The sequence below is a fragment of the Pleurodeles waltl genome, chromosome 8, assembly GCF_031143425.1.
Source record: "Pleurodeles waltl isolate 20211129_DDA chromosome 8, aPleWal1.hap1.20221129, whole genome shotgun sequence".
NCBI classification, from domain to species: domain Eukaryota; kingdom Metazoa; phylum Chordata; class Amphibia; order Caudata; family Salamandridae; genus Pleurodeles; species Pleurodeles waltl.
In genome coordinates this window covers 1,490,487,629-1,490,513,634 of record NC_090447.1, presented here as the reverse complement: position 1 = coordinate 1,490,513,634, position 26,006 = coordinate 1,490,487,629, and the positions used below count along the sequence as shown (strand labels likewise).

The window sequence follows — 26,006 nt, the reverse complement described above, 5'->3', positions numbered from 1 at the left end:
GCCACCTCATTGGCTCCGCCAGCCGCCGCTGTGCGCTGTCGCTCTCCGATTGGTCGGCGCCCCCTCATGGCGCGCGTGCTTCCAGGAAGTCCCCCCTCCTCTCCAGCTGTGCACTCACAGCTGTAATAACTTAAAAGCTGGGCTGGAATGCCTGGGAACCGGCGGGCAGAAACCCCCGGAGGGGCCCGGGGCTGGTGCCCATGGAACGAGAAATGTGTGGCGGGGCCCTGCAGGCTTCAGCCACAGCCCCTGTGCCTCCAGCCAGCTCTCCATGGAGGAGAAACTCACCGAGGCAACCTCCATATCCTTTAGGAGGGAAGTTTCAGCGTTTTACCCCGCGCATTACGTTTTCAAAGAGAAGGTCAATTTGGAATGAAAATTTAAATTCGAGAGTTACTCTCTTTTCTAGTCCCAAGTGGGGTTTATGAGAACATAATGTGGCGTGTGCATGAGAATGCTTTTTCCATCACTTAAGGAAATCAGGATTCTAATTTGAACCGATTAGTAGACTTTGCAGAGACTCAGCTACGAATGGTGCAGTAGGTGCAGTGCACCGGGGCCCTGTCTTTCTCCCGGGCCCTATGTGCGCCAATTATGGCTGTTTTATTACCCAACTGATGGCCCAGAGTCATTGCTTGCGTTAGGGCTCGTGGCACTATTTCTGCATCACAGGCACTGTGCAGCATGACCCCAAGTCTCAGGGTTGGAGACTCCATCTAAGGACGTCAACAGGGGCCACTGAAGCTGCCCCACAGTGGGCGTGCTGGGCCCATCTGGGAGCCAGTTCTAGGACCACATAGTCAAATGGGTGCACACACGTGCACTGTGGTCTCCAGCTTTTCCTTTGCTCACACTGTACCCATGTGGGCACTGTTCTGATTTCATGTTTGGATACAACACTTCTGGTGGACTGTTTCAAGCACTAATCCCTGTTTTAAGGTGCAACTGGGCTGACATGGAATCATATCTGACCAGCTCTCACTACTGGTCTCGTGCACTAGAGCCCTGTTGCCTAGCCAGTCATAACAAAAAAGACTTGTTCTGATCAGCTGTGATCTCTGGGATTTTTAAGCCATTCAGGTCATGGCTTAACACTACACTTGACCTAGTGTTTTCTCTAGGCTCTCAGGCCACCATAGCCTTGCTTTCACACAGTGTCAGATTGTCTGTGTCTCTCTCTCTCTAAGAACACCCTAGCACTTTTGGGATACCCTGCCTGACCATCTTGCCTATGTTAGGTAACCTTGTTTGACCGAGTGTTGTATGGGCCGTCCTCTGACTGCCAAAGACCTGTTTGTCCAGAGTATATGAACATGTTGTGCATTTGGCCCTCTGTGACCACTATTGTCGTATTTGGAATGAACACCACGTCTTATCCGATGGCTATCCGTAGTCCTCTTGCGCTATTCTCGTGCTGATGTGCCAAAGTGAAACCTCATGGCCTCTAGTTCTCATTGACTTCCCTATGCTTGGAGATGCTTTCTGTCACCGGCTGCGGCATCTCTCCTGGGCCTGCTTGACCAGTCTGCCTAAATCGACGCCTTCCTTGCACCTTCTTGAACCCTGGTTGTAAGGCTTGTGTCTGAGCCCTGGTTCCCCTGCATATTTCTGTCCCCTACTTCCGAGGCCTGGTTTCCTGCATTTTCGCGAGTCCTGGGTTCCTGAGCCATGTTCCTGTCTTTCTACCTGGGATCCTGAGTTTCCTGCCTAGTCCTGAGCGGCTCCTCTGCCTGTGTTACCGGTTCTAGTTCTGCCACATATTCTTGGTGCCTGGTTTCCCCGTATGTTCTTGGCTCCTGGTTTCCCTGCTTGTTCTTGGGTCATGGGTTCCATGTAAGTTCCTGGTTTTCATGCAAGTTCCTGGTTTCCATGCAAGTTCTTAAGCTGTGCTCCTCTTAAGTTCCTGCACCCTGGTTCCCATCCATGTTCTTGTGTCCTGGTTTCCCGCCACTGCACATCCGTGTTTCCCTATATGTTCTTTCCCTGTGCCTGGTCTCTCATTTGACTCTGTTTCAGTGCACATTCCTGGGTCCTGATTTGCCATACGCTACCGGGGTCCTGGTCTCCATACGCATCCCTGACCATAACCATCTCACTCTTTGTAAATTACCAGGTTCTGGTGTTTTGGAGGCTGATTTCCCTTACATTCCTGAGTCCTGATTTCCACGCACATTCCTGAACCATGCTCCTTTGTATATACTGTGGTCTGGTTGTACGGCACATCCTTGGATGCAGGTTTCTCTGCGTGTCCTTGGGTCGAAATTTCCATGCAAATTCCTTGGTTCGTGGTTTCCATGCAAGTTCCTTGGTTCGTGGTTTCCATGCAAGTTCCTTGGTTTGTGGTTTCCATGCAAGTTCCTTGGTTCGTGGTTTCCATGCAAGTTCCCTGGTTCGTGGTTTCCATGCAAGTTCCCTGGTTCGTGGTTTCCATGAAAGTTCCTTGGGTCGTGGTTTCCATGCAAGTTCCTTGGTTCCCATGCAATTTCCTTGGTTTGTGGTTTCCATGCAAGTTCCCTGGTTCGTGGTTTCCATGCAAGTTCCTTGGTTCGTGGCTTCCATGCAAGTTCCCTGGTTCGTGGTTTCCATGCAAGTTCCCTGGTTCGTGGTTTCCATGCAAGTTCCCTGGTTCGTGGTTTCCATGCAAGTTCCCTGGTTCCTGGTTTCCATGCAAGTTCCCTGGTTCCTGGTTTCCATGCAAGTTCTTCAGCAATGCTCCCCGAGTTCCTGCACGCTGGATCCCACACATGCTCTTTTGTCTCGGTGTGCCTACACTGATCCTGCGTGCTCCACTACATGCTCTTTTCAGTGCCTGGCATCTTATTTGACTGTTTCAGTGCACATTCTAGGGGCCTGATGATTTCCATTACACATTCATGAGTCCTGGTTTTCCTATAAATCCCTGCACTATGTTACTCTTTGTTTATTACCATGTTCCGTTGTATGGGATCCTGATTTCCCTTACCCCTTCCTGGGTCCTGATTTCCCTACACATCCCCGAACCATATCCCTCTGTGTAAGTCAGCGGATCCTGGTTGTGCGGCATTTTTTCGGACCCTGGTTTCCTTGCTCGCTCACGGGCACTGATTTCCCTGCATGTCCCTGATTCCCGGGCGGCTTGTCCTTCTCTTACCCTTCAGCCGGTTTCCTGGAGTTACATGTGGAAATACTTAGCACAGATTGTAGCTGAGATCCCGGCCCACGGGGGCCTCGGAAATACCTTCATGGCAGTTTCTTGGCAATCAGTGAACATAGCCTTTTTGTTTTCCTTTTGTCTGACGGGGGCCAGCACCCCTCCCCCTCGGTCAGTTCCTAAATACTGTATTGGGGCAGAGGCTCCCTACAGGGCGGGCACCCCGGCGTGGGCGTGAAATCGAGGCACTAAATTACCGGTTGCAGAGAGATTTTAACTGAGACAGGCATAAATCAGGATCAGAAGTGCTCTGTGGTCCTTATGAGTCTTTGTGCCCAGTGCCTAATTTGTAAAAAGTGCAAGGGCCGCTGCAACTTGCAACACTCACCACCACTGCCATGGTTGCCAACTTGCCAAATGTCATTACCAACACAACTTCTAAACATCACACTCCAGCAATGCAACAACTTGGACTATTCCAGTCCACCCAAAGAAGGGCCTGGCTGTGCTTATAATCAGTTTTGTTATGTATTTAATCGGTAAAAGCTCAGCTGATGATGTTGTGAACTGTCATAAGTGTCAGTGTTGGAATTAAGGCGCATGTTTACGAGGTCCTTGCGCCGCTGTTGCGTAACTTTTTGTGACGCAGCGGTGCCAGGCAGTGGCGTAATGAAACTTGAGGGGGGCCCCCTGAACAGTACATGGAGGGCCCCCCTTCCAGACTCACTCAGGTGCACTCTGGCAAGGGTACTGTACTGAGGGGGTCCCCCCGCACCACATGATGCAGAGGCCTTTGTTATGTCACTGGTGCAAGGGTGCCTGCATTGGAGCTAGGCTGCCAAGAGGGCAAGAGCGCAGGGGACAGGACAGAAATGCACCGTATGCCTAGAAACAGAGCATTCCTTCCCCTTCACTTTGACGCAGGGCAGCGCAGCAGCTGACTGGGGCGCTGCCCTGCACCAAAATCCCATAAATCGGGGTCTAAGGCCTGTGCCAAGCACCAGCAAACACTGGCTCAAATTAAGCCCTGGGCTTGTGCCATAAAGTGTCAATTGTTGCACGAACCATACAAGTGCCGTTAGTACACTCACTTGCAGTGCAAGGATTTTCAAAGCCGCATTTCTGCAGCTTGAGTGCCTTTCTCATCTGGCAACAAAGGTCATTTTAGGCTTTTGCACTCTTGCCCTCTCCAGTGGCCATTTCTTGTGACGCCATTAGGCAGCTGCGGACAGTCGACTTTCTGTAGCATGTTAAATTGGGTCACCAGGCTGCTGGGGAGTTGAAACATACTCCTGGCGTTGTGTTGCACATTGGTTGTAACGTAGATTTGCAATCCGCGGTAAGCAACGCCAGAGGTTGCTGCGCCAATACTGTTGATTTCAGTTTGCGCCCAATGCTGCCCCCATGCGGTTATTTTGTGTATTTCACTTACATTTAAGAGTGACATTGATACAATGCCGTATACTGGTTGTAGCGCTTTATACTTACTGCACGTTTGCAGTATATAAATGCTGTAAATGAATGTTTTCATCCAGTTTGTTGATCCTTTGTACCGACCTTGGAATGATGGACGGCCGAGTTGGCCTTGGCAGAATTCGAACTGTAGATAAAAGCAGACATCAATCGCTTTAAATCACTGAGCATTCTGGCTAGATTTTCAAACGTGAGTCATGTCACAGTCACAAAATAACATAACATGCATCTAGTGATAATTGTGGCTTAGCAATGAAATATTCATTTTAATCAAACAGGAAATATTGAATCCGCTCCTGGCAATTTTTAAATGTGCACGAAGCAGTCACTATGTTGCGTTGATGTTAATACCTGCAGTATGCTTGCAGTACTGCAAGGCAGAATTTGCAACCAACCTGTCGACTAAGCCTTCATCATTCAGAGACAATATATGAGAGCTAGTCATCTAGCTACTGGGCCAATATTTAAGTGATTAGAAAAAAACAGTTTTCGATATTGTGCATTTAAATTCTGAATATAGCCCCATGTGCTATTGTTAAGTAGGTGTTCAGCCTTCTAAAACCTCGAGTTACCTGCACACAAGACAACACGGGGCCATTGCTACAGTAGAGATAGCGAGCTGTCTGCCGCGAACTGAAGCGTCCCTTTTGTATCAGCCTTTTGCACATAGACGCAACATGTGGGCTGAGAGACGTTTGCAGTTCGAAGTCTCTCACTCAAAATCTAATTCTTAGGGTCATACTGTGGTCTGTGCATTTGAACTTCTCCAACAGGGGGGTGCAGCAGTGGGCACGAATAGTCCCCAAGCACATCTCTTTTAGAGTCCCAGGGCCGTTGCTCCATGCATCTAGTTCTCACCGGTGGCATGTTTGCGGCCAGTGCCCTGTGCCAGTCACAAACAGGGAGACTGACATCATGTGTGCAGCCTATGTAAATTATTAGGAGCAACCTGGTAGTATGGATGGCAGAAGCTTCCAATCCGCGCGCGCCTCCGCAGGCCCCATCCATGAACAAAGGCCGCGGTGGGCACTGGGACAAAGCAATGGAAGATGAACCACTGCAGTGCCAGTCTGCAGTCAGGATGCTGCTGAAGCTTGCACGGGGCCCCGATGGTTAACTGCACCCCCCTGCCTTCACTTCCGGGTGGTTAACCACACCCCCTTACCTTCACTTCCGGGTGGTTAACTACACCGCCATACCTTTACTGTCCACCCTTACTTCCCCAACCGATCCATTCCATGCACATGACTTTTACTCCACCACTTTTCTTTGATATAATCTCCACTTTGTTCGCTACCCTGCTGTCAAATTTAGCCATAACCTAATGAAATTGCCTTAAATTTCATTTACACTACACCATACCCCAACTTCAAGTGAATCAAATTAACCTTTTATGTACTTAATATAAACAATAACATAACCTAACGCTACACCGAATTACAACACTAACTTAAACCAATATACATAATTTTTATATTAAGGTAATAGTAATTCTAACCCTAACCCAATTTTAATTCAATTTAATTGCATGTAAATATTGTATTCCCAATGTGGGCCACAACCCTACAATTAAATGCATTTAAAATAAATGTAATCAAATGAAATACTCATATATTGCAAACAAATAATTCTTACCGTCCCTTAAAGCAAATCAAAATAAAATACCAATTACCTTATTCTAACTGCAATGCTAACACTAACCCTGTATTGAATTAAACATATTTCATTTTAATTTATTTAAATGCAATTAATTTAATATGAATCTTTGCTGTAAATTTTAATGATTTATTTTAAACAAAATATAACTAAGCCAATTGATTCCAGTATTATTTACCATATCCAAAATTAAACAGAAAAGTGCATTGATTTAATTTATTTAGTTTGGATTTTGACATTTTCGAGCCTGATACTCAGTTATGCATGTTATGCAGGGAGCTCAGGCCCTTTTGGAGCAGAGGCCTAGTGCTGCCAGACTAAGGCCTCTTGTGCATGCATGACTAGTGGAAGGCAACAGTACCCCTCGATGCATAGGCCCTCTGGCATTGCATTACCTCACTCCTGGGTAGTGCTGTGGGCTGCAGAATGAGTACCTTCACTGCTGAGCCGTTTCTCCATTTGCGACTCCAGAACCCACATATAGGGCCTGATTTTGAGTTTGGTAGATGGGGTTCCTCCATCACAAAGGTGACGGATATCCCGTCCGCCACATTACGATTCCATTATATCCTACGGAAATCATAATACAGCAGGTGGGAAATCTGTCAAGTTTGTAACAGAGTAACCTGTCTGTCAAACTCCAAATTAGGTCTTAAGTCCAACATCGGGTGGCTCCCCGGGAAGAGTCGTACAGTGAATGCCCTGGATGGGTTGATGTCTTGTCCCCTCCCCCCCTCCCACCCACAGTCTGCAAAGTGATTATGCTGGAGCTCTGGAATGCCTTAAGTTTCTGCAATTTTTGTGGGCCAGGTACAAGGCCCGTTTTAGCTTTTGGGAGTAATCAAGCTGAGGGCTGTAAATAGTTGTCATTAATTGTCAAATAAGCTGATCCAATGACAATAACAACACGCCTGCATTGTAACAAGGCGCTGAGACATTGTCACCACACGTAGACTCACCATTGTTGGTTTTCTCTGTCTTTCAGGAGGAGCCGAAGAGCAAGTCCAAAGTTTGTGCCAATGTCTTCTGTGGCGCCGGGCGCGAGTGCGCTGTGACCGAGAAGGGCGATCCCACCTGCCTGTGCATCGAGGTAGGTACCACAAAAGTGCCAAGGGAGTTGATGGAGGAAGAAAGCAACTTGTGTAAGAAAGTAGAAGGTCCCATATCACCCTTGTCAACAACAATGCTATGTTTAGTGTGAGGCAGTGATGTGTCTGTACTGTTGCTGTTTGAAGCAGCATTCTTTTTAGCAGGGTGCAGTCAAATTCAGAAGCCTTTAAGAGATCCCTCGACTAGGTTTTTCCAAGAAGCTCTGTAATGTGCACAGATGGGGAGAGGTGGGCGGATCTTCCTACCTGAACCAGCATAAGAAGTGCCTCTCAAGTTTCCCTAAAATGTCTGTGGATGAGCATTTGGTTCATGGTTAGAGATTCACATATGGTGTATGCACCGAGCATCCATTGGTAGGGGTTGGAGCAACTTGTTGACGCCACTGTAGAAAGTGTTGCACTTAAAGCTCCTGGTTTCACAGTTACAGTTCAGCAACGAGGCCACGTCTCATCTACATGGAATCCACTTTACGCCACGTATCCAGTGCTGCAACAGTGCCTTGCAGGGGTGGCCTTGGGACTTGTCCCTGAAGAATGGAGGGTGGGTCTTTTTGCTGTGTTTATCCATTTCCGGGCCCTTCTTCTAGGTACTTTAGGGCATGTATAAACTACCTCACTAGTGGTACAACTCTGGAGGGTACAAGATGGATCCTCTTAATGGTGGAAGGCATGGTGGTAGCAAACAATATATATGGTTTGAGTGGATTCAATGTGGGGAATGTGGTAAGAGATATTGTTAAAATGAATAATTGTAGCTGTTGATTGCTGTAGGGGTTAGTTCGTAATACAGCATAATATGATGAGCGGCGTTTATATGTGGGCATTTTGGGAGCATAAAGAATTCACGGGTATGTTGTAAGTGGTTCTGTGGGTAAGACTTAGGTGGTTGCACGTGTGAGAATGGTGGTGCGAGATGATACAAATGAGAGCTGTGCATCTCATTCGTGGCGATTGATTTGATGTGGGGCTGACAGGAAATATATATGAGGCGTGTGTGGATGTGATGGTGGGCACTGTGAGATTTATGCAACATATATTTCATTGGTGGTTGTTGCTTGGTGGTAGCTGATAGAGAATATAGTGGTCATGGGTTTGGGCATTATTGTAGGTGATTGTGTGCATGATTTTGGTGACCAGGCCTTTGGTGGCTGTCGGTAATGTGAAGTATATTATGAATACAATCAGGGTGGTGGCAGCAAGTACATACGTTTATGACTGTGGCGCTGGTAGGTATGGATTTGTGTTTTGTGGTGGTATCAAGTATGATTGTTTTATGCTTTTTGCTTGCATGCTTTTTTATGCTGGTTCTTGTGTATAGTGTGTTAATGGTGGCAGACCTCATGGATGAGTATGGACCTTAGTGGCACACCCAGTGAAGGCAAAGGATATGTTTTTGTGATTGTGTATACATGTATCTATGGTAATGGCAGGAAGCATGTGTTGGTGTTTTTCTTGCTGGTGGTGCAGGAGTGGGTATGTTGGTGTGAGAGGTAACCTTGTGGATTTGAGGGTGGCAGACTGCAGTAATGGGTATAATGCTGGCAGTTGTGGATGTTTGCAGGCTGGTGGGTAACTTTGGCGGTCAGTATGCTGTTGGTGGTTACTGATGGGAAATTGTTTAGTGGTGGTCGATACTAGGGGTGTCAGTGGCTACGCTTAAGGTGACGCGAATGCATGCAGGGTTATGGGAGAAAAGGAAAATTAAACTTGCCTTTTGCTTTTCACGACAGCCTAGGAATTGCAACCAGGCCCTACAGCGAGCTTCATATTGGATGTAGTTTGGTGTCAAAACTATGGTTTTTGAATGAATGCATGTGCTACCATCTGGTCACAAAACAGTATCTGACAGAATAAAATCATACACACCTTTGCAAGGTCTTCCACCAGTGTTTAATTTGAGACGGTGGTATCCAGTGTGGGGCACCGGCACTTATTTTTGAGGGCCGGCACTTATTTTTCTGTCTAAAGCAGTTACTGCAAGCAAAAGACACATATGGGAATGATTGAGGAAGAGAAAAACGAAAAAAAGTGTCACAAAGCGAAAAAGCAGAAAGCTGCAAGAGTGAGCTGAAGGGACAGGGAGTGACTGTAAATGGATTAAAGAGGCCCAAGATGGCTTTTTAAGATTACGCTGCCTCAGTATTCGGTGCTGGCACATTTATTTGCAGCAGCCACGTGTTTCAGAGGAGAGCTTTGTGCACGGCATGTTTTCTATTTACAAATTAAGCATTGCCTTCCACCATCTTAAAGTAATTACTGGCAGGGCAGGTAACACCACTTCACCTGCTCGGGAAAGGTATGAGGGGGTAGGTGCCTCCTAAGCTGGGGCACCCACATTTTGTAAATCCTACCAGAGAGTTAGGGGAGAAGAAAACAAACTGCCTGCTACCTGCTTTCTCGCTGTCTGTGGGTCCAGCAGCATTTAGCATCATTGTGATTGGTTTACATACAGGGGCACCACAAATTCACATTCCAAGGCATTTGTAAAGTACTAACCTACATCAGAAGGCATCAGGCAAGGGAATAGAAAAATAATTCTGAGTTAGCAGAGCCTTCATCTGTTTCCTAAACTGAAAGAAGCCCTTCAGAGTATTCCAGAGTGAAGGAGCTTGATGAAAGAGGCTCCTACCTCCTCTATGTAATTTGTATTTTTATTTTTGAGAGCCCAAACAGCACCTGGGCAAGAGAGCACAAACAGGCTTGTCGATTGCACTCTTGGTCTTGAAGGAGGCAGCAGCATCATTATACTTTGCCCACTGGAAGGCGGATGGAGCCTTAAATTTGACATGAATCAGCAAACAGCGGAGCTAGTGCTTGACATGTGTCATCTGCCTCCTGTGCTGCAGACCTTGTTACAGTTCTAGTAGGCTAGTTCCATATGTGCTGCATGTGATGGAACATGCCTGCTGGGACAGACGTCCTGTGCTCTGCTTGGGACAGCTGTGCCGCCAGCCCTGTAGGTCTCTCAGGCCTGGAGGTCCACAGGACGGTCTCTGTTATTTTAGCTGTACTGTTTGATAGAACTCAGCTCTGGTGACAGGGGTGCTGCCCAGGGAAATACCCCCCCACCCCCATATATATGAGATGAATGAGAGTCGCGACTGCCTTCTCATCCCAGGCAATGGAGACACTGTCTGTCGCTGCAGTAGGATTTTAGTCCACGGCACTTGCCTTTTTATTTCTACTCCTGTCTGGAGACTGCCTCCTGGCCCTCCCCTGGGCAGTTCAGCATAGTCCCCCATGCTTATCTTCGTGTGTGGGAGATTTCTGAATACTATACGTATGTTACGTGTATATGTATGTAAAATGGGAGTGAATGGTAGAATCCATTGTGACACGATGTGTATGAGAGCACCAGATGTAGGTCTCCCTGCAGCCCGCCCTTTGCCCGTGTTGCGATGGCTGCCCTCAGCATGGCTTTGTAAAGCTGTTCTTCCGTGCCCTTGTACATTGCTGAACAGTCCCTGCACTCCATTTTTTGATGATGGTTACTGGGCCTCTCTACCAAGACAGTTCGGGCTAGACTGTTCCTATTGGAAGAGGCTCAAGATCTGTTTCCATATTGATGATTCCAAAATGAGATGGCATGATGAGGAAAAAACTATGGTTTGGGATGCAGCCCAAGTGATTGCCAGTGGCTGAGATTAATGTAAGCATTTCACCCATCATCTTAGTTTCATGCCTTAAGTGGGACGGGTATGCCATGACGTGGGTCCTATGCTCACTGTGACACTGGAACAAAACTACACCTCGCTGATGATCCCTACTAAGGGTGAAACCCTTCCTGGTTTTCTTGTGATCTGGTTCAGGGAGGACCTGGTGGTTTGGGCTGGACTGTTACCCTTAGAGCAGGGTCAAAACTGATTTGCACGTGGCCTTATCTGAACAAAAGTGGCATGGTGGGTGGAAAACAATGGATTGGAATGCGGCCCCAAGCGATTGCCAGTACCTGAGATTAATTCGAGCACTCCACCCCTTGCCTTGTTATTGTTGCCCTGAGTGAAACGGGTATGCCCAGACATGTGCTCTGTGCTCACTGTGCCACTGAAACCAAGCTGTACCTGGCTGATGAGCCCCAATAGGGGCATAACTGGTCATGGTCTGCTTGTGTTCTGCTTCAAGTAGGACTTGGCCTGGGAGTTCAGGCTGGCCTGTGCATTGGAACAGGCTCAAGACTGATGTGGATACAACTGGGTCCAAACAGGTGGCATGGTGGATGAAAAACGATAGATTGAGATGCAGCCCGTGTGTTTGCCAGTATCTGAGAATAATTCAAGCAATCCATCGATCACCTTGTTTTTGTTGCTCTAAGATAGTTGATCACCAACCATCATCTGGGAGTGAAAAATGATATCCTTGAATGAGGTATCTAATCGACTTTATATAAATCGAGGCTGGCATTTAATAAGATTGTTGGTGAGAACAAGGATCACATGCCTAATTTTATTCTCACTCAAGTGTTGATGTTTAAGGATTGAATAGCCTTCATCGCACTATCGAGAATCCCTTAGGCATGTAGCTTAGACCATAGTAGTCCTCTGTCGACACTGTCATGTACCGAGGTGAAATCTATGATACAGGTGCAAATTGATGTGTTTGTGTGTAACGTGCCCTCTATGAAGACAACAAGTTCTGAAATATTATCTTAGGTCCTGGAGCTCGCCTAGAAACCTATCTGATTATAGGGGATTCATTTCGTCCTCTAGATCTTTTAATAAGACTCTTGCAAAGAATCTCCTTTTAATAGCTACTAAAGCAAACAACCTACAATGTGTGGGGCCTGAGAGGGACCTGTATTTATGTAAAGGCTGAAACATCGACTCTTGTTAGGATTCAGAGATGGACCTTGATTGTAAGCAGTGAGTGAATAGCAGCTGAATGACAACTGCCCAAATCTCTGAGGCATCCTTAGAGTGCCGCAGGAAGGCCTCTAGGGACTGGAGCACCATCGGGTTGAATTTTACTAAAATTTTCTTAAGTAGATTTGCATCACATGTGTAATCGATCTAAATGCGCAAAGAGATCTGTTGGCGTAAGTGCATTTCTAATTTTATATATTCTCTTTACAAATGCTGCCCACTTTTCTGATGAAACATGTTCTTTTTCGGTCTTGCCTAAGATGTACTTGCTGTCTGTTGCAAGACCTCTTGTTACCTTACAGGGGGCTTAGAGGTCTCCCGTTGCTTACCATTGGTTGACTTTCTTGCCAGTCTCACTTGTTTGTTTCTTATTCATCAGCTTTCATAGGGTCCCTTCCTCTTTGTGCATTTGTCTCTCCTCTGGAGCATGGACACTGTTCTTCAACTCCTCGTTTTTTCAGTTGCTGCTTTTTTCTTTTTGTTTAAGCACGCTATGAGAGTGTGTGTTTTTCAGCTGTCTACCTCGTGCACTTGTCCCATGGATTTGTCTGTGTGGTCTTCCCCCTCCTCCCAACCACTCTTCGTTGTCGCTGTGATTGTTCTCAGCATGTCCTGCCCGACCCTCTGTTGTCGGTCTAATTAATCCCTTACTTTGCCCATAGCATCAGTACTGCAAAACATTGACAACCCCAATAGCTCTTGTAGGCGAAACCTATTGGCTTGGACACTGCATCTTTACTATGTTACCACCCTTACCTTTTTGGACAAATGCCAAAACTTCTGGGGTCTTGACTTAAAGAGGCCTCATGGAACTCCAGTCAATCTTTTTTTCCGCTGTAGCTGTTCACAATCCATATAGCCTTCTTTTGTTCTTTTTTTTAGAATTATGCCCTTTTCGTCTGTGCCCTGCTAGGTGTCTGCTGAAGCAAGGGTCTGTGCTCTTTCCGAAGACTTTGTGTGAAGCAGCTGTCCTAGGCATAGCTCCACATTATAGAATTCTCTTCTCTGCAGGGCCAAGGAATGATCTCATTGCATTACTGATCCCTCCCACTCTCCAACAATTTGGTTATTCTTTTTTTGAGGGTCCATCAAATAACTATTAACAATAGTGCTACATAATTCTTTTCAAGCCATAAGTAAATGGCCAGAGGCCTTACCCCACTTAATTCTCTTCGCCTGCTCCTTCCTTTCATACATCCGACTTGTGACAGTGTATAAGATTTGGCATGTGCGTTTTTACATTAAAAGTTGGTGTATTAATGCCTGGCTTCTCTATAGGGCTCGGTGCCTGGTTCTAATCTTCCACAGTAACAATTAACAGAAGTGAAATTAACAAAATTAACAGAACAAAATTAACAGACGCCACAAGGCGTCGCTGTAATACTGTCTAAAGTCAGCCAGCGTCTCCTGCAGCGTGCTAACGGAATGTATCTTTTGAACTGCTGAGGGAAATCATCACCTTTGTTACGTCTTTCAGTACCCAGTTTTCAAAAATGAACACTAGTCTTGAAGAAGATGTGAGGGGCGTGCGGGTACACCCCTCATGTTTGTATACATTAACATTATAAGCCTGTGAAATAAATATGCCCTGCCCGCTGCAGGAATGGCAGCTTTTAGCTTTTTTATGGCGGGTAAATAAAGGGCAGCGCTGCACCATCGCAGGAGAGGTTCTTTGTTATTCAAGAAGTACTCGAGCGATGTTATGTTGCGCAATAGCCAGTATCTTGCACTTCTAAATCCGAGGTTAGGCATGTGCCCGACACCCCAGATTCAACCCAGAGAGTCCGATGCGCGACGCCTTGGGTCGTGCTCCCCACGTGACATCTAAACATTCAATCTTGCCCTTTTTGGGAGCGTGTCAAGGCCGCCAACCCCGGCCCTCCACCACTGGAGAGGATTCAGTCTCCGTGTTATCTTGCAGCCTCGGTCTGCGGGTTCCTCTCACATAGCTGCCAAGTTTTCAGGTTGCTTATGTGTGACATTTCCATAGTTTCAGGGCACTTATGAGTGTACATTCAGCGCCAAATGTGTGACACTTCGAGGGACACTTTCTCGTGAGTAAACTCAAGCAATGAAGAGCATTGAAAGAGATAAATATCAGAAATTATACCCCTCTGAGCAATGAGAAACTCTAAAACTGGTGCAAAGCCCCTGCAATGGAAGGTCACTGACCTACAGCCTCTGTCTAAGAGATAAGAGTGTTTCCTTTTAATGAATACTTATAAAAAAATGGTTTGCACTAGGTACAGCCTGATTTGCACATTACTAAAAATATATAAATTGAAAAAAAATGTTCTATAAAGAACACCAAGGCACATATTTAGTGGCTTTGTGGCTCAGGGCCGCGCAGCAAGTCACCTTCCTGCACTGTCCTCCGTTAGAAGGAAATCGCAGGAATGTGCTGTATTTATCCAGTATGGCATATTCCTGTCCTTTCCTCCCACACTGGCACCCTTTTGGCAGTCTAGTACCAACCCAGGCATCCTTGCACCATAGTCCCTGCATTGCATGCAGGATTGGTTTTGTGCAGGAAGGGCCACCTTCCTGCACAAGAACTATCCTGAGAGGCTTTTTCGTCTTTCTATGTGTTCTGCAGAATGCTGCACACATAGAAAGAGCTACAAATGAGGAGAAATAAATATATTTCTCCTTGTTACATCTTCCTGAGGAGGCGTATCTTTTTGGTGCATTACCAGGTTTGCAAGTTCTTGTAAATCCGTGAATGTGTCCATGGATGTTGTGTGGGACGCCCACGAAATGCCTCACAGGCGCAGAGTAATGTAGCGCGGCGATTTGCACTGTGTTACATTACTCGAGAAATATGAAGCCACTCAGGGACACACAAGGGGCCCTGGCTTGGCCTCATAAATCTCACTTAAGGATTGCGCCGCTCTTGAACCGCTTTGCGTGGTGCAGGAGCAATGGAAACCAGTCCATAAATATGTCCCTAAACCTCTGCACATTTTGTGAGAGCCTATTACACAGGTCACTAACGCCATTGTGCCAACCAGAACTCAGTCTTGATCCTCACTGGTGAGTGACTCATCTGACTAGACTGCTAGTCTAGAAGTCCTGGGAGTGTGTCTGCCAGGCTGAGCACTTGCCTTGCGAGCGCCTCCAGGTTTCTCTGGCTGGGTTGGGCCGGGTGGCCACTGGGTTGCTGCAGCAGCAGGACGGCTGTGAAGTTCACGAGGCTAATGCGCTGCGGATCAGGAGAGTGCTCGAGACAACAAGTTCCCAGTTAACTGTCAGCTCTGCCTACTCACTCATCTGTGTCTGACTTGGACGGTGGTGCTAGCGCTTTGAAGTGCTGTGTGCACACTCAGCCGCCTCCACCAGCCAGAACGGAGAGGAAAGTAAAGCACCTCTTCCACCCTCGACACGCAGAAGCAGATGTGACATTATGGGGGTTATTACAACTTTGGAGGAGGTGTTAATCCGTCCCAAATGTGATGGATATACTACCAGCCGTATTACGAGTTCCATAGGATATAATGGACTCGTAATACGGCTGGTGGTATATCCGTCACTTTACCGTCACTTTTGGGACGGATTAACACCTCCTCCAAAGTTGTAATAACCCCCTATGTGCCCAACACAAGGAAAGTAAATGCTGATTCCAGCATCAACAAATTAATCTGGCCAGTAGTGGCGAAATCTGGGAGGAGGGTCCAGGAGAGTCGAGAGCGGGAGAGCCATGTGACTCCTCTCCTGCGCTGTAATTGTCACCACCCGATGCCCACTTTGACCAGTGTGTCAGCGTCCACTCAGGGTCCCAAGCGCTCATCTTTCCGCAGCAGGCACAGCAACAGCAGACACACTGGAGTTGCAGCCTTGACCAGTGACCCGCAGATACGCGCCCGGAATGCAGGTGTCGGAGCCATGTGATCCTCGGCCTGAGGCTCGGTGTTGCGTATGTTGAAAGTCAGATCTCTCTCTCATAAGGCGGCCCGCCCGCTGCCAAATCTACACCTGCCTCCTGAGAACAGATTCTTTTTGACGTGCTGAAACAATGTATCAACCTGCAAGGGTCAATAAGAGTCTCGTCACCATAGCAACGGGTGAGCCAAAGCCGGCAGGCCAAGATAATAATTGCATGGGGCAGCAGGCGGAGCGGCACTGTACAATAAGCGCTGAAGCACACCTAGGCTTATTACATTAAAGCTCTCATGTCCCCCAGTGTCGTAGATGCGTGGCGTCGTGCATTTTAATGTAGTGATGCGAACACCAGCACTAAAATGCGTTAGTTTAACCCCTGACACATAGTACTTGCCAGGGATGCTCTCAATTATTGTCGACAAACAGTAATACCCAAGTGTCAAAAACGAAGCGCCTTATTAGAACACGCTCTGCAATCCTCTAAGTTGACATTGTAGCCTGCATTTTTTAATTATTTTGTCCGCCTGTAGATGGCAGAAATGTAATTTATTTAAGATGAGAGCAGTTTAAAAAGTGTTTTCATAACTTCTGATTTTTGCTATGATAATGTTACATGCCTGTGGCAATAGCTTTGAATCTTGCCTTCTAATGTGGTTGTGATGTGCCCCTTCAGCTTTCTTCTGTAAAGCAAAAAGATAATTAAAGCTGAGCTTATGAAAAACATTAAGGTGGAGCAGTGTTCAAAGTGCAAAAAAAAAAGTACACCTACTGTGCTCCCGATGGCAATGTGAGCGGGGTCAGTGAGTGTGGGGGTGGGGTCAAAGGCATGGCTAAAAAGCACAACATATTCTGTTTTGTTGGTCTTTCATCTTCAGGTACCTGCAAATAAAATAAGGCACACCTTAAATGAAAAATAAATGCAAGTTAACCTAATCAAAGAGGGATGCACTTTTTTATGTAATGAAACCTCTATTAGTTAATGTGAGCACTGCTGATGTTCGTGCATAAAACAGAGAAACACAGAACTGACTTCTGGTTGGGGCAGTGAGGAATAATGACGTGTGTTTTTGGTGTTATGACATCCCAGCCTGTGACAAAAAGCACTCTAAATATGCAAGCCATTATTTTAAGCTGGCATTGAACACAATATAAGAAAGGCCACCACAAAATGCGCAAAAAAAGATTTAGGCATGAGAGTGAAAAAAGTGCTTATAAAATATAGAGTTTAGTAATAGAAAGAAGCCAGGGGAAATATTTTTATAACTGTCTATTAAAAGCATGCACTCTGCAGGTCAGTTGGTAACACCCTTGCAATACCTCTGAAAAAGAATATATCTTTCACCTCACAGAGGACTCTTTCAATTAAAGACAATATCGACTTCCAAGCAGCCTTTACATTTGCAGATTAACCAATTGCACACATTTACGTTTCTTTCAGACAGCAGACCCCGGGCAAGAAGGCTTATTCCTTGTTTAGCTGTCTCTCCTTCCCTCAACTTCACAGCACTCCCTCCCATCCACTGCAGCTACGGCGTCCTAACTTTAGAAATTAAACGTCCCAGGATGGGTGTCTATTTAGAAAAAATATGGGAGCTGTTTTTGTTAAAATAGTATGGAGACGTTGTGCCCTTAAAACCCCTCCACCTTGACCTCTGAGGAGTGTAGTCAAGGTTTTTTGGGGTGAGTAGGTTGTAATAGAAGTAATGCAAGGAGAGTGATTTTTCAAAAAACTAGCTAAAAAAGTCTGTATCCAACCACTAGATGGCATGGTAATGCAGAGAATGCTCACAGGAGTCAGATTTCAGTAGATGGGATGCTGTATTTTCCTATATATGTTTGATGGATTAAAATAGAAATTCGGATCACAACAATGAAAACAGCCAATGTCAAAACTTGGCCCCTGCATTGTGAGTTCAGCTCTAATGCAAGTATATTCCGAGCCTGACATTTTGCTGTACGTGCACTCCACTTCACTTAACAAGCCATTTGGTCTATTTATAATAATCTTGCTCCCTCTTTTGGCCTCTTGTGGTGGTGCCCTAAGACATGGGCTTACATCTGCCTTACTGTGTTGCTGACACATCTGGATGTGGGGGAGAACAGTGGTTCCCAACCTTTTGACTTCTGTGGACCCCACTTTATCATTACTGGAACCCAGGGACCCCCACTGAAACCTTATTGGAATCCTGGACCCCCACTGAGTCATTACTGGAATCAGGGGACACCAGCCTAAACATTGTCGATTATTTGAACCGCAAAACAATAGACAAAAAAATACAGAAACAAATATTCTTCAAATAAATACACAAATGATAACAAATGTAATTTACTTTGCAAACAAATAACATAAAAAAAGAAAAATGAATAATTGTAATAAAAAGGTTGGAGTTTTTCTAGATTCAATTGAAGCCACACATCTTCCATACTTTATTTTGTTTGATGTGCCTGCGCTGCTCCACGAGTCAATCTGAGGATACTAATTTAATTTTTATCCTCTGATTTAAAATTCCTTGACATTTACAGTATATTTTAAAATTTTCAATTGTACATTTAGCCCACTTTATTGATATACACTTTATTAATCTGTTAATGATAGTTAATTTTCTAAGCAGTCATGGACACCCTGATGAGGCTTTGTGGACCCCGAGGGGTCCCCGGACCACCGGTTGGGAACCACTAGGGTAGACTGCAGTGATTTAGGTTAATGCGTCATATCTGAGCCACGCACCCCTTTTATATAATTCTGGGCCGGCATGAGTTGAGTATGCGTCTTTCTCTTTTATTTCAGAAATGCAAACCACACAAGAGGCCTGTGTGTGGCAGCAACGCCAAGACCTACCACAATCACTGCGAGCTGCACCGCGACGCCTGCCTGACTGGCACCAAGATCCAGGTGGACCACGATGGTCACTGCAAAGGTGAGGCGGCCTGGCGTGTGGCTACTGGTCCTGGCCTAGAGATGTCACCGGGGTAATATGCTAAAAGGCTTGGACAGTAGAGCTGTTGCCTTGTTTCTCATGACAGCAGCCTGAAGGTGAGAGAACCCTGGCAGGGTGGTGTGCTGGCATGAAGGAGAACTAACATTTCATGCTCCCAAGCTAGTTCGCTGGCATCGCTGTCTCCTCTGCCCAGGGGTATTATGGAGGGCAGTGGGGAAGGCTCACTCCAGCTTCAGTCACTCAGTCCTCAGGGGCCCACTGCAGAGCAGGGTAACATCCTGAGAGTAGCTCACCAGCCCTCAGTCTCAGTGCTGCCAGCATGGACGTCCAGATACCAAAGTACCACGTCTGCTCAAAGTTAGCTCACTTACCTGATGAGATAAAGAGGCGAGAAGAGGTGCTCCTCCCCCCCCCCCCCCAGGTCCTCCTGTAACACATCATGAGCAGACAGGGGGAGGTGAGGGGACAGGGTCAACAACAGACAGGAGATGGTCCTCTTCACACCCTGTTTATTCAGTGCCCTGTTTACTTTCTGTTCCTGCTTCTGCCTTCATGACCTCCGAGGCCAGGGAGACTAAGAGAGTGCCAGGGGTACCAGTGGGCACCCAGAGGTGGTAGCTGCTTCCTTTGGATACCTCTGCTTGACTTCCATGGCTGGCAGATGCCCACTGGGACTTCTAGTTCCAGGTCCTCAGTGACATCGGTTGATGCCCGGTGCAGGCAGACTACGCTGCAGCGGATTACAGGGGATCCTCACTGCAGACAGACACCCTGGCATGGCTGACAGTGTGTGCCTGGTGCAGACAGACTGCACTGAAGCTGATTACAGGGTGTTCCCACTGCAGACAGACACCCTGGCATGTCTGACAGTGTGTGCCTGATGCAGACAGACTGCACTGCAACTAATTACATGGGATTCCCAGTACAGAAAGACACCCTGGCATGGCTGACAGTGTGTGCCTGGTGCAGACAGACTGCACTGAAGCTGATTACAGGGGGTTCCCACTGCAGACAGACACCCTGGCATGGCTGACAGTGTGTGCCTGGTGCAGACAGACTGCACTGAAGCTGATTAAGGGGGTTCCCACTGCAGACAGACACCCTGGCATGGCTGACAGTGGATGCCCGGTGCAGACAGACTACGCTGCAGCGGATTACAGGGGATCCTCACTGCAGACAGACACCCTGGCATGGCTGACAGTGTGTGCCTGATGCAGACAGACTGCACTGCAGCTTATTATTGCAGATTCTCATTGCAGACAGACACAGCAGTGGCTGCTGAGGGTGGATCTCTGCATTGCAGTGATCGCTTGTGATCTTGGCTGAAATGTTGTGCCAATATTGCACCAAGTGAGTGTGTGAAGTGAGCGCGACTGACCCGTCCAAATGAGTCCCAGGAGTCCCCAAAGGGAGAAAATTTTGAAAACAATGGGCACAATGGTACACTTAGGGACGGAATTCCAGAAATTGGTTAAACAGGAATATGTTTTTTGAAAGGTGACTCATGAAAAAGGCTGAGACAACACTGATACAATATTCAATCAATCAATCAATCAAAAACATTTGTAGAGCGCGCTACTCACCCGTGAGGGACTCAAGGCGCTGGGGGGAGGGGGGAATCAAGTGGGGAGACAGGGAGGGTCACTGTTCGAACAACCATGTCTTGAGGTTCTTTCTGAAGACCAAATATTGCAATATTTCCCCGTCTGCAGAGCGTGCCTGACTCTCTACCGTGGTTCCTGGGGGCGGGGGAGATGCCCCCAGTAATAGTGAATGTCAAACATAGGACCAACAGTGTATCCTGCAGAAGAGATGCACAAAGAAACTGGTTAACAAGACCATTTCCATTAATCTGGGTGCTCATTTTGAAAAAGCCTCTCATCATTTGTCATTATGTAGAATGAATGTCCCTCGTGTTTACCTGACACTTCCTTTAACCTTTGCATGCAGTCATTTCTAAGCAGATTACCTGTTATATAATAGGATTGAGACTCAGCATGGAGGTTACACAAATCTCACAATATACGGGCTTAGAGTATAGAGCCATTCCTTGGGTTAGATAGGTGGGACTCGTTCAGGCGGCAGAGCTCGAACTTACAGGCTCAAGTGGCAGAGATTCATTTTACAGGCTGAGGCTTGAACCTACAGGCTCAGGCGGCAGAGCTCGAACTTACAGGCTCAGGCGGCAGAGCTTGAATTTACAGGCTCAGGCAGCAGAGCTTGAACTTACAGGCTCAGGCGGCAGAGCTCGAACTTACAGGCTCAGGCAGCAGAGCTAGAACTTACAGGCTCAGGCGGCAGAGCTCGAACTTACAGGCTCAGGCGGCAGAGCTTGAACTTACAGGCGGCAGAGCTTGAACTTACAGGCTCAGGCGGCAGAGCCCGAACTTACAGGCTCAGGCGGCAGAGCTTGAACTTACAGGTTCTAGCAGCAGAGCTAGAACTTACAGGCTCAGGCGGCAGAGCTCGAACTTACAGGCTCTAGCAGCAGAGCTTGAACCTACAGGCTCTAGCAGCAGAGCTTGAACCTACAGGCTCAGGCAGCAGAGCTCGAACCTACAGGCTCAGGCAGCAGAGCTCGAACTTACAGACTCAGGCAGCAGAGCTCGATCTTACAAGCTCAGGCACCAGAGCTTGAATTTACAGGCTCAGGCGGCAGAGCTCGAACTTACAGGCTCTAGCAGCAGAGCTCGAACTTACAGGCTCAGACAGCAGAGCTTGAACTTACAGGCTCAGGTGGCAGAGCTTGAACTTACAGGCTCAGGCGGCAGAGCTCGAATTTACAGGCTCAGGCGGCAGAGCTCGAACTTACAGGCTCTAGCAGCAGAGCTTGAATTTACAGGCTCTAGCAGCAGAGCTTGAATTTACAGGCTCAGACAGCAGATCTTGAATTTACAGGCTCAGGCAGCAGAGCTTGAACTTACAGGCTCAGATGGCAGAGCTTGAACTTACAGGCTCAGATGGCAGAGCTTGAACTTACAAGCTCAGGCGGCAGAGCTTGAACTTACAAGCTCAGGCGGCAAAGCTCGAACTTACAGGCTCAGACGGCAGAGCTCGAACTTACAGGCTCAGACGGCAGAGCTCGAACTTACAGGCTCTAGCAGCAGAGCTTGAACCTACAGGCTCTAGCAGCAGAGATTCCTTTTACAGGCTGAGACAGCAGAGCTTGATTCAGGCAGCACAGGTCCTCTTTCTTATAGACTCAGGCAGCACAGGTCCTTTGTCTTACAGACTCAGGCAGCACAGGTCCTCTGTCTTACAGGCTCAAGCAGCAGAGCTCGAACTTACAGGCTCAAGCAGCAGAGCTCGAACTTACAAGCTCAGGCACCAGAGCTTGACTTTACAGGCTCAGGCGGCAGAGCTCGAACTTACAGGCTCTAGGAGCAGAGCTCGAACTTACAGGCTCAGACAGCAGAGCTTGAACTTACAGGCTTAGACAGCAGAGCTTGAACTTACAGGCTCAGACAGCAGAGCTTGAACTTACAGGCTCAGACAGCAGAGCTTGAACTTACAGGCTCAGACGGCAGAGCTTGAATTTACAGGCTCAGGCGGCAGAGCTTGAATTTACAGGCTCAGGCGGCAGAGCTTGAATTTACAGGCTCTGGCAGCAGAGCTTGAACTTACAGGCTCAGGCAGCAGAGCTTGAACTTACAGGCTCAGGCGGCAGAGCTTGAATTTACAGATTCAGGTGGCAGAGCTTGAACTTACAGGCTCAGTGGCAGAGCTTGAACTTACAAGCTCAGGCGGCAAAGCTTGAACTTACAGGTTCAGACGGCAGAGCTCGAACTTACAGGCTCAGGCGGCAGCGCTCGAACTTACAGGCTCTAGCAGCAGAGCTTGAACCTACAGGCTCTAGCAGCAGAGATTCCTTTTACAGGCTGAGACAGCAGAGCTTGATTCAGGCAGCACAGGTCCTCTTTCTTATAGACTCAGTCAGCACAGGTCCTTTGTCTTACAGACTCAGACAGCACAGGTCCTCTGTCTTACAGGCTCAAGCAGCAGAGCTCGAATTTACAGGCTCAAGTAGCAGAGATTCATTTTACAGGCTGAGACAGCAGAGTTCGATCTTACAGGGTGGAGAAGTGTGGCACAATGGTTAGAGCGGCAGACCCTGATTCAGAGATCTGGCCCGGGGCCAGGGTTCAATTCCCATCTCGTAGGGTCTTGGGCAAAATTCCCTTGGACCAGATAATTCTCGCCTTGGTGCCTAATCTAATTAATGGGTCCCACTCTGTAACTCTGGGCAATAGCTTGCTTAATCTCCACAACGGCCCTCACAGCGCTTGGATGCCTGGTTTCACCCTGGGGCTGTCCAGGAGTGAGTGCCTCACAGGGAAAAGCCAGGAGGGGTTCCACAGTGGTATGCATACAGCGCCTTGCGACCCTAACGGGTGAGTAGTGCGCTATACAAGTGCTAAGTTTACAGTTTTTTTTTTTTTACAGGCTCAGGCAGCAGAGCTCGATCTCACAGGCTGAGGCAGCAGAGCTTGATCTTACAGGCTCAGGCAGCACAGCTCCTCTATCTTACAGACTCAGACAGCAGAGCTCGATCTTACAGGCTCATCGGTAGAGCATAATTTTACTGGCCTAGGCGGCAACGCTCGATCTTACAGGCTCAGGCAGCAGAGATTCCTCTTACAGGCTCATGCAGTTGAACTTGATCTTACAGGCTGAGATAACAAAGATTCCTCTTATAGGCTCAGTTGGTTTTATAGGGTGAAACAGCAGAGCAGACCCTGCAGGCTCTGACAGCAGAGCCTAGCTTACAGACTGAGACCCCAAACTGTTGTAATGGGCAGTGACTGGTAATTCATGAAAAAGCATCAACGTAGACCATGAACTAGCTACACGTCATTCATGAAACAGCTTCCACGGCAGCCAGAAAACGACTCCTGTGATGAAGAAGAGGGTGCCCAGCACCAGTAGGAAGTGTCAGCAAAGGGCCATCAATTCTCGCCCCACAGTAATACTTCTTTTCACTTTTTAAAGTGGTGTCAGACATTTAACATTGTGCTTCTGGAAAGTATAAAGGTGATTGGCTGTTTTTTGGTTGGTGATGTGGTGGGACCAATGCTGGAGTCAGTTTTTTTGTGCAAGGCGCCTGCAGCCGGTGATTATGGACGAGGAGACAAGTCATTGGCTATCCCACGAAGGCTGTCTGTAGTCCGTGAGTGGTCATCCATCATCAACACCATTTACAGAGCTCTCAAGTCTCCGGTTCCATGAACGAGTAGCTCACATTGGTCCTCATAGTCCTACATTTCTAAAGAGGACTACTAGTCCCAGAATGCAAAGAGAAAAGACTGGATCGCATGAGCTGCTCTCATGGACCCTGTAAACTCAAGAGCTCTGTGACCAGGGCTGGCGTGACCTCGCCTGTACAGATATTTGATGGAATGAGTAGGAAACATGCAATGTATGGTGTTGGGTCAGTGGGCTTTCATCACTTCTGAACTTACGAATGTCCATCTTTTTAATTGCAGAGAAGACATCCGACAAGCCAGTGGCCACCCCAGGTGAGGAGCACACACCTGTACAGACATGTGCTAGCAGTAAACTGCAAGATCTCTGCATATGTGTAAAGTTAAAATGATTGTTTCTTGAACATGAAAGACATATACACTCCACCTCAGGTCCATAACTGTTGTAAAGGCAAAATGTGCAACTGGAACACTCAAGTCTTTGTACAACCACAGTCCTCTACTGATGTGTCCAGTTAGAAGTGACAGCCTTCATCACACAGAACGCATGAGAGTAACATGGCAATAGACCTGTGTCCCACATGTGAACAAACAGCCAGTTCATACCACCTTCACTGTGACACAGGGGGCAGCCAGAAAAATAAAATACCCCCACTTTGACCCAAATATACGGGTAAAGTGAGTGATTCCTGCCCTTTCTAGTAATTACCAAGGACATTGTAGTCTGGGGAATATTTGCAGAAAATAGTGCAAAATTGTAAATAATACAGAAAGATTTTAAAGGAATTTGGCTAGAAACTACACATTTACCTGTTCTGGCTTATTTCCCATGTATTCTTTCCAACTTTTTGCTTTCTTTTTATGCTTCCTTTCCTTCTTTCCATCATCATCCCTTTGTTTTTATGCATATTTCATTGTCTTTCCATCTTTCTTCCCTTGACTCTGTTCTTCTCTCATTCTATCTCACTTCTTTCTAGCTTTCTATCCTTCTTCATATCCCTTTATTCTTATCTTGCTCATGTCGCTCCTTGGCTCTTATTTTAATATTACTTCCGTTTGTTAATTATTTTTTCTTTTATTTCCTCCAGTCGCCCATTCTTTCATCTCACATTTCTTCTTTATTTCACTATATTTTTTCTGTTTTCCTTCTTCCTCTCCTTCAATTTTTCTTCTTTATTTTGTTGTTCCTGCCTTTTCTTTTTTCCATGTTCTTTTTGTCCTTTTTCCTTCCTTCGTTATTTGTATTTTAATGTCTTTCCTTTATGCTTTCCCACTTCATTTGCCGCTAACTCACTTTTTCTTTGCCGTTTTAATCATGTTTCTTTCTCTCTGTCACACTTTTAGGCCACGTTTGGGTTTTCTTTTGGTCTCCAGCCCACCGCTGTGTTATTGTAGTTTAGTCTTGCAGAATTTATTAGTTTCTCCTAATGTGTGATGACATGCGAGCCCGAGTTAAAAATTAAAGACCATAAAACATTTTAATCTCCTCCTGTATCACCCTCAATTGAGCTGGTATAGCGAGTGGATCCCTATGCCCTTGCGGAGTCCACACACCTGTAACTGGCTCTTTCATCTGATGCCCCCTCTTACTTTCCCTGATCGCTGATTGGTAGTTCTGCACCTGTATGTTAAATACTTGCTTGTTCTCTGCCATGTTGTAGTGTTACATCGCCAGGGTCCATGCCCTCTCATTCCACTTGTTGGTATTTTTGTGACTTCAGCTCACATGCTTGTTCTTTCTCTCCATTGATTGTTAGATG

The 26,006-nt window shown here is 46.8% G+C and overlaps 1 protein-coding gene across 1 annotated transcript in view; it reads left to right on the top strand.

Moving 5' to 3' along the window:
- Nucleotides 1-26,006, top strand: part of FSTL1 (follistatin like 1) — a 119,421-nt gene that overhangs the window by 53,735 nt on the left and 39,680 nt on the right. The window contains exons 3-5 of the mRNA XM_069202698.1: nucleotides 7,245-7,349; nucleotides 18,895-19,024; nucleotides 24,529-24,561. Coding sequence (XP_069058799.1) covers nucleotides 7,245-7,349; nucleotides 18,895-19,024; nucleotides 24,529-24,561 — 268 coding nt within the window. The remainder of the gene's footprint in view (nucleotides 1-7,244; nucleotides 7,350-18,894; nucleotides 19,025-24,528; nucleotides 24,562-26,006) is intronic.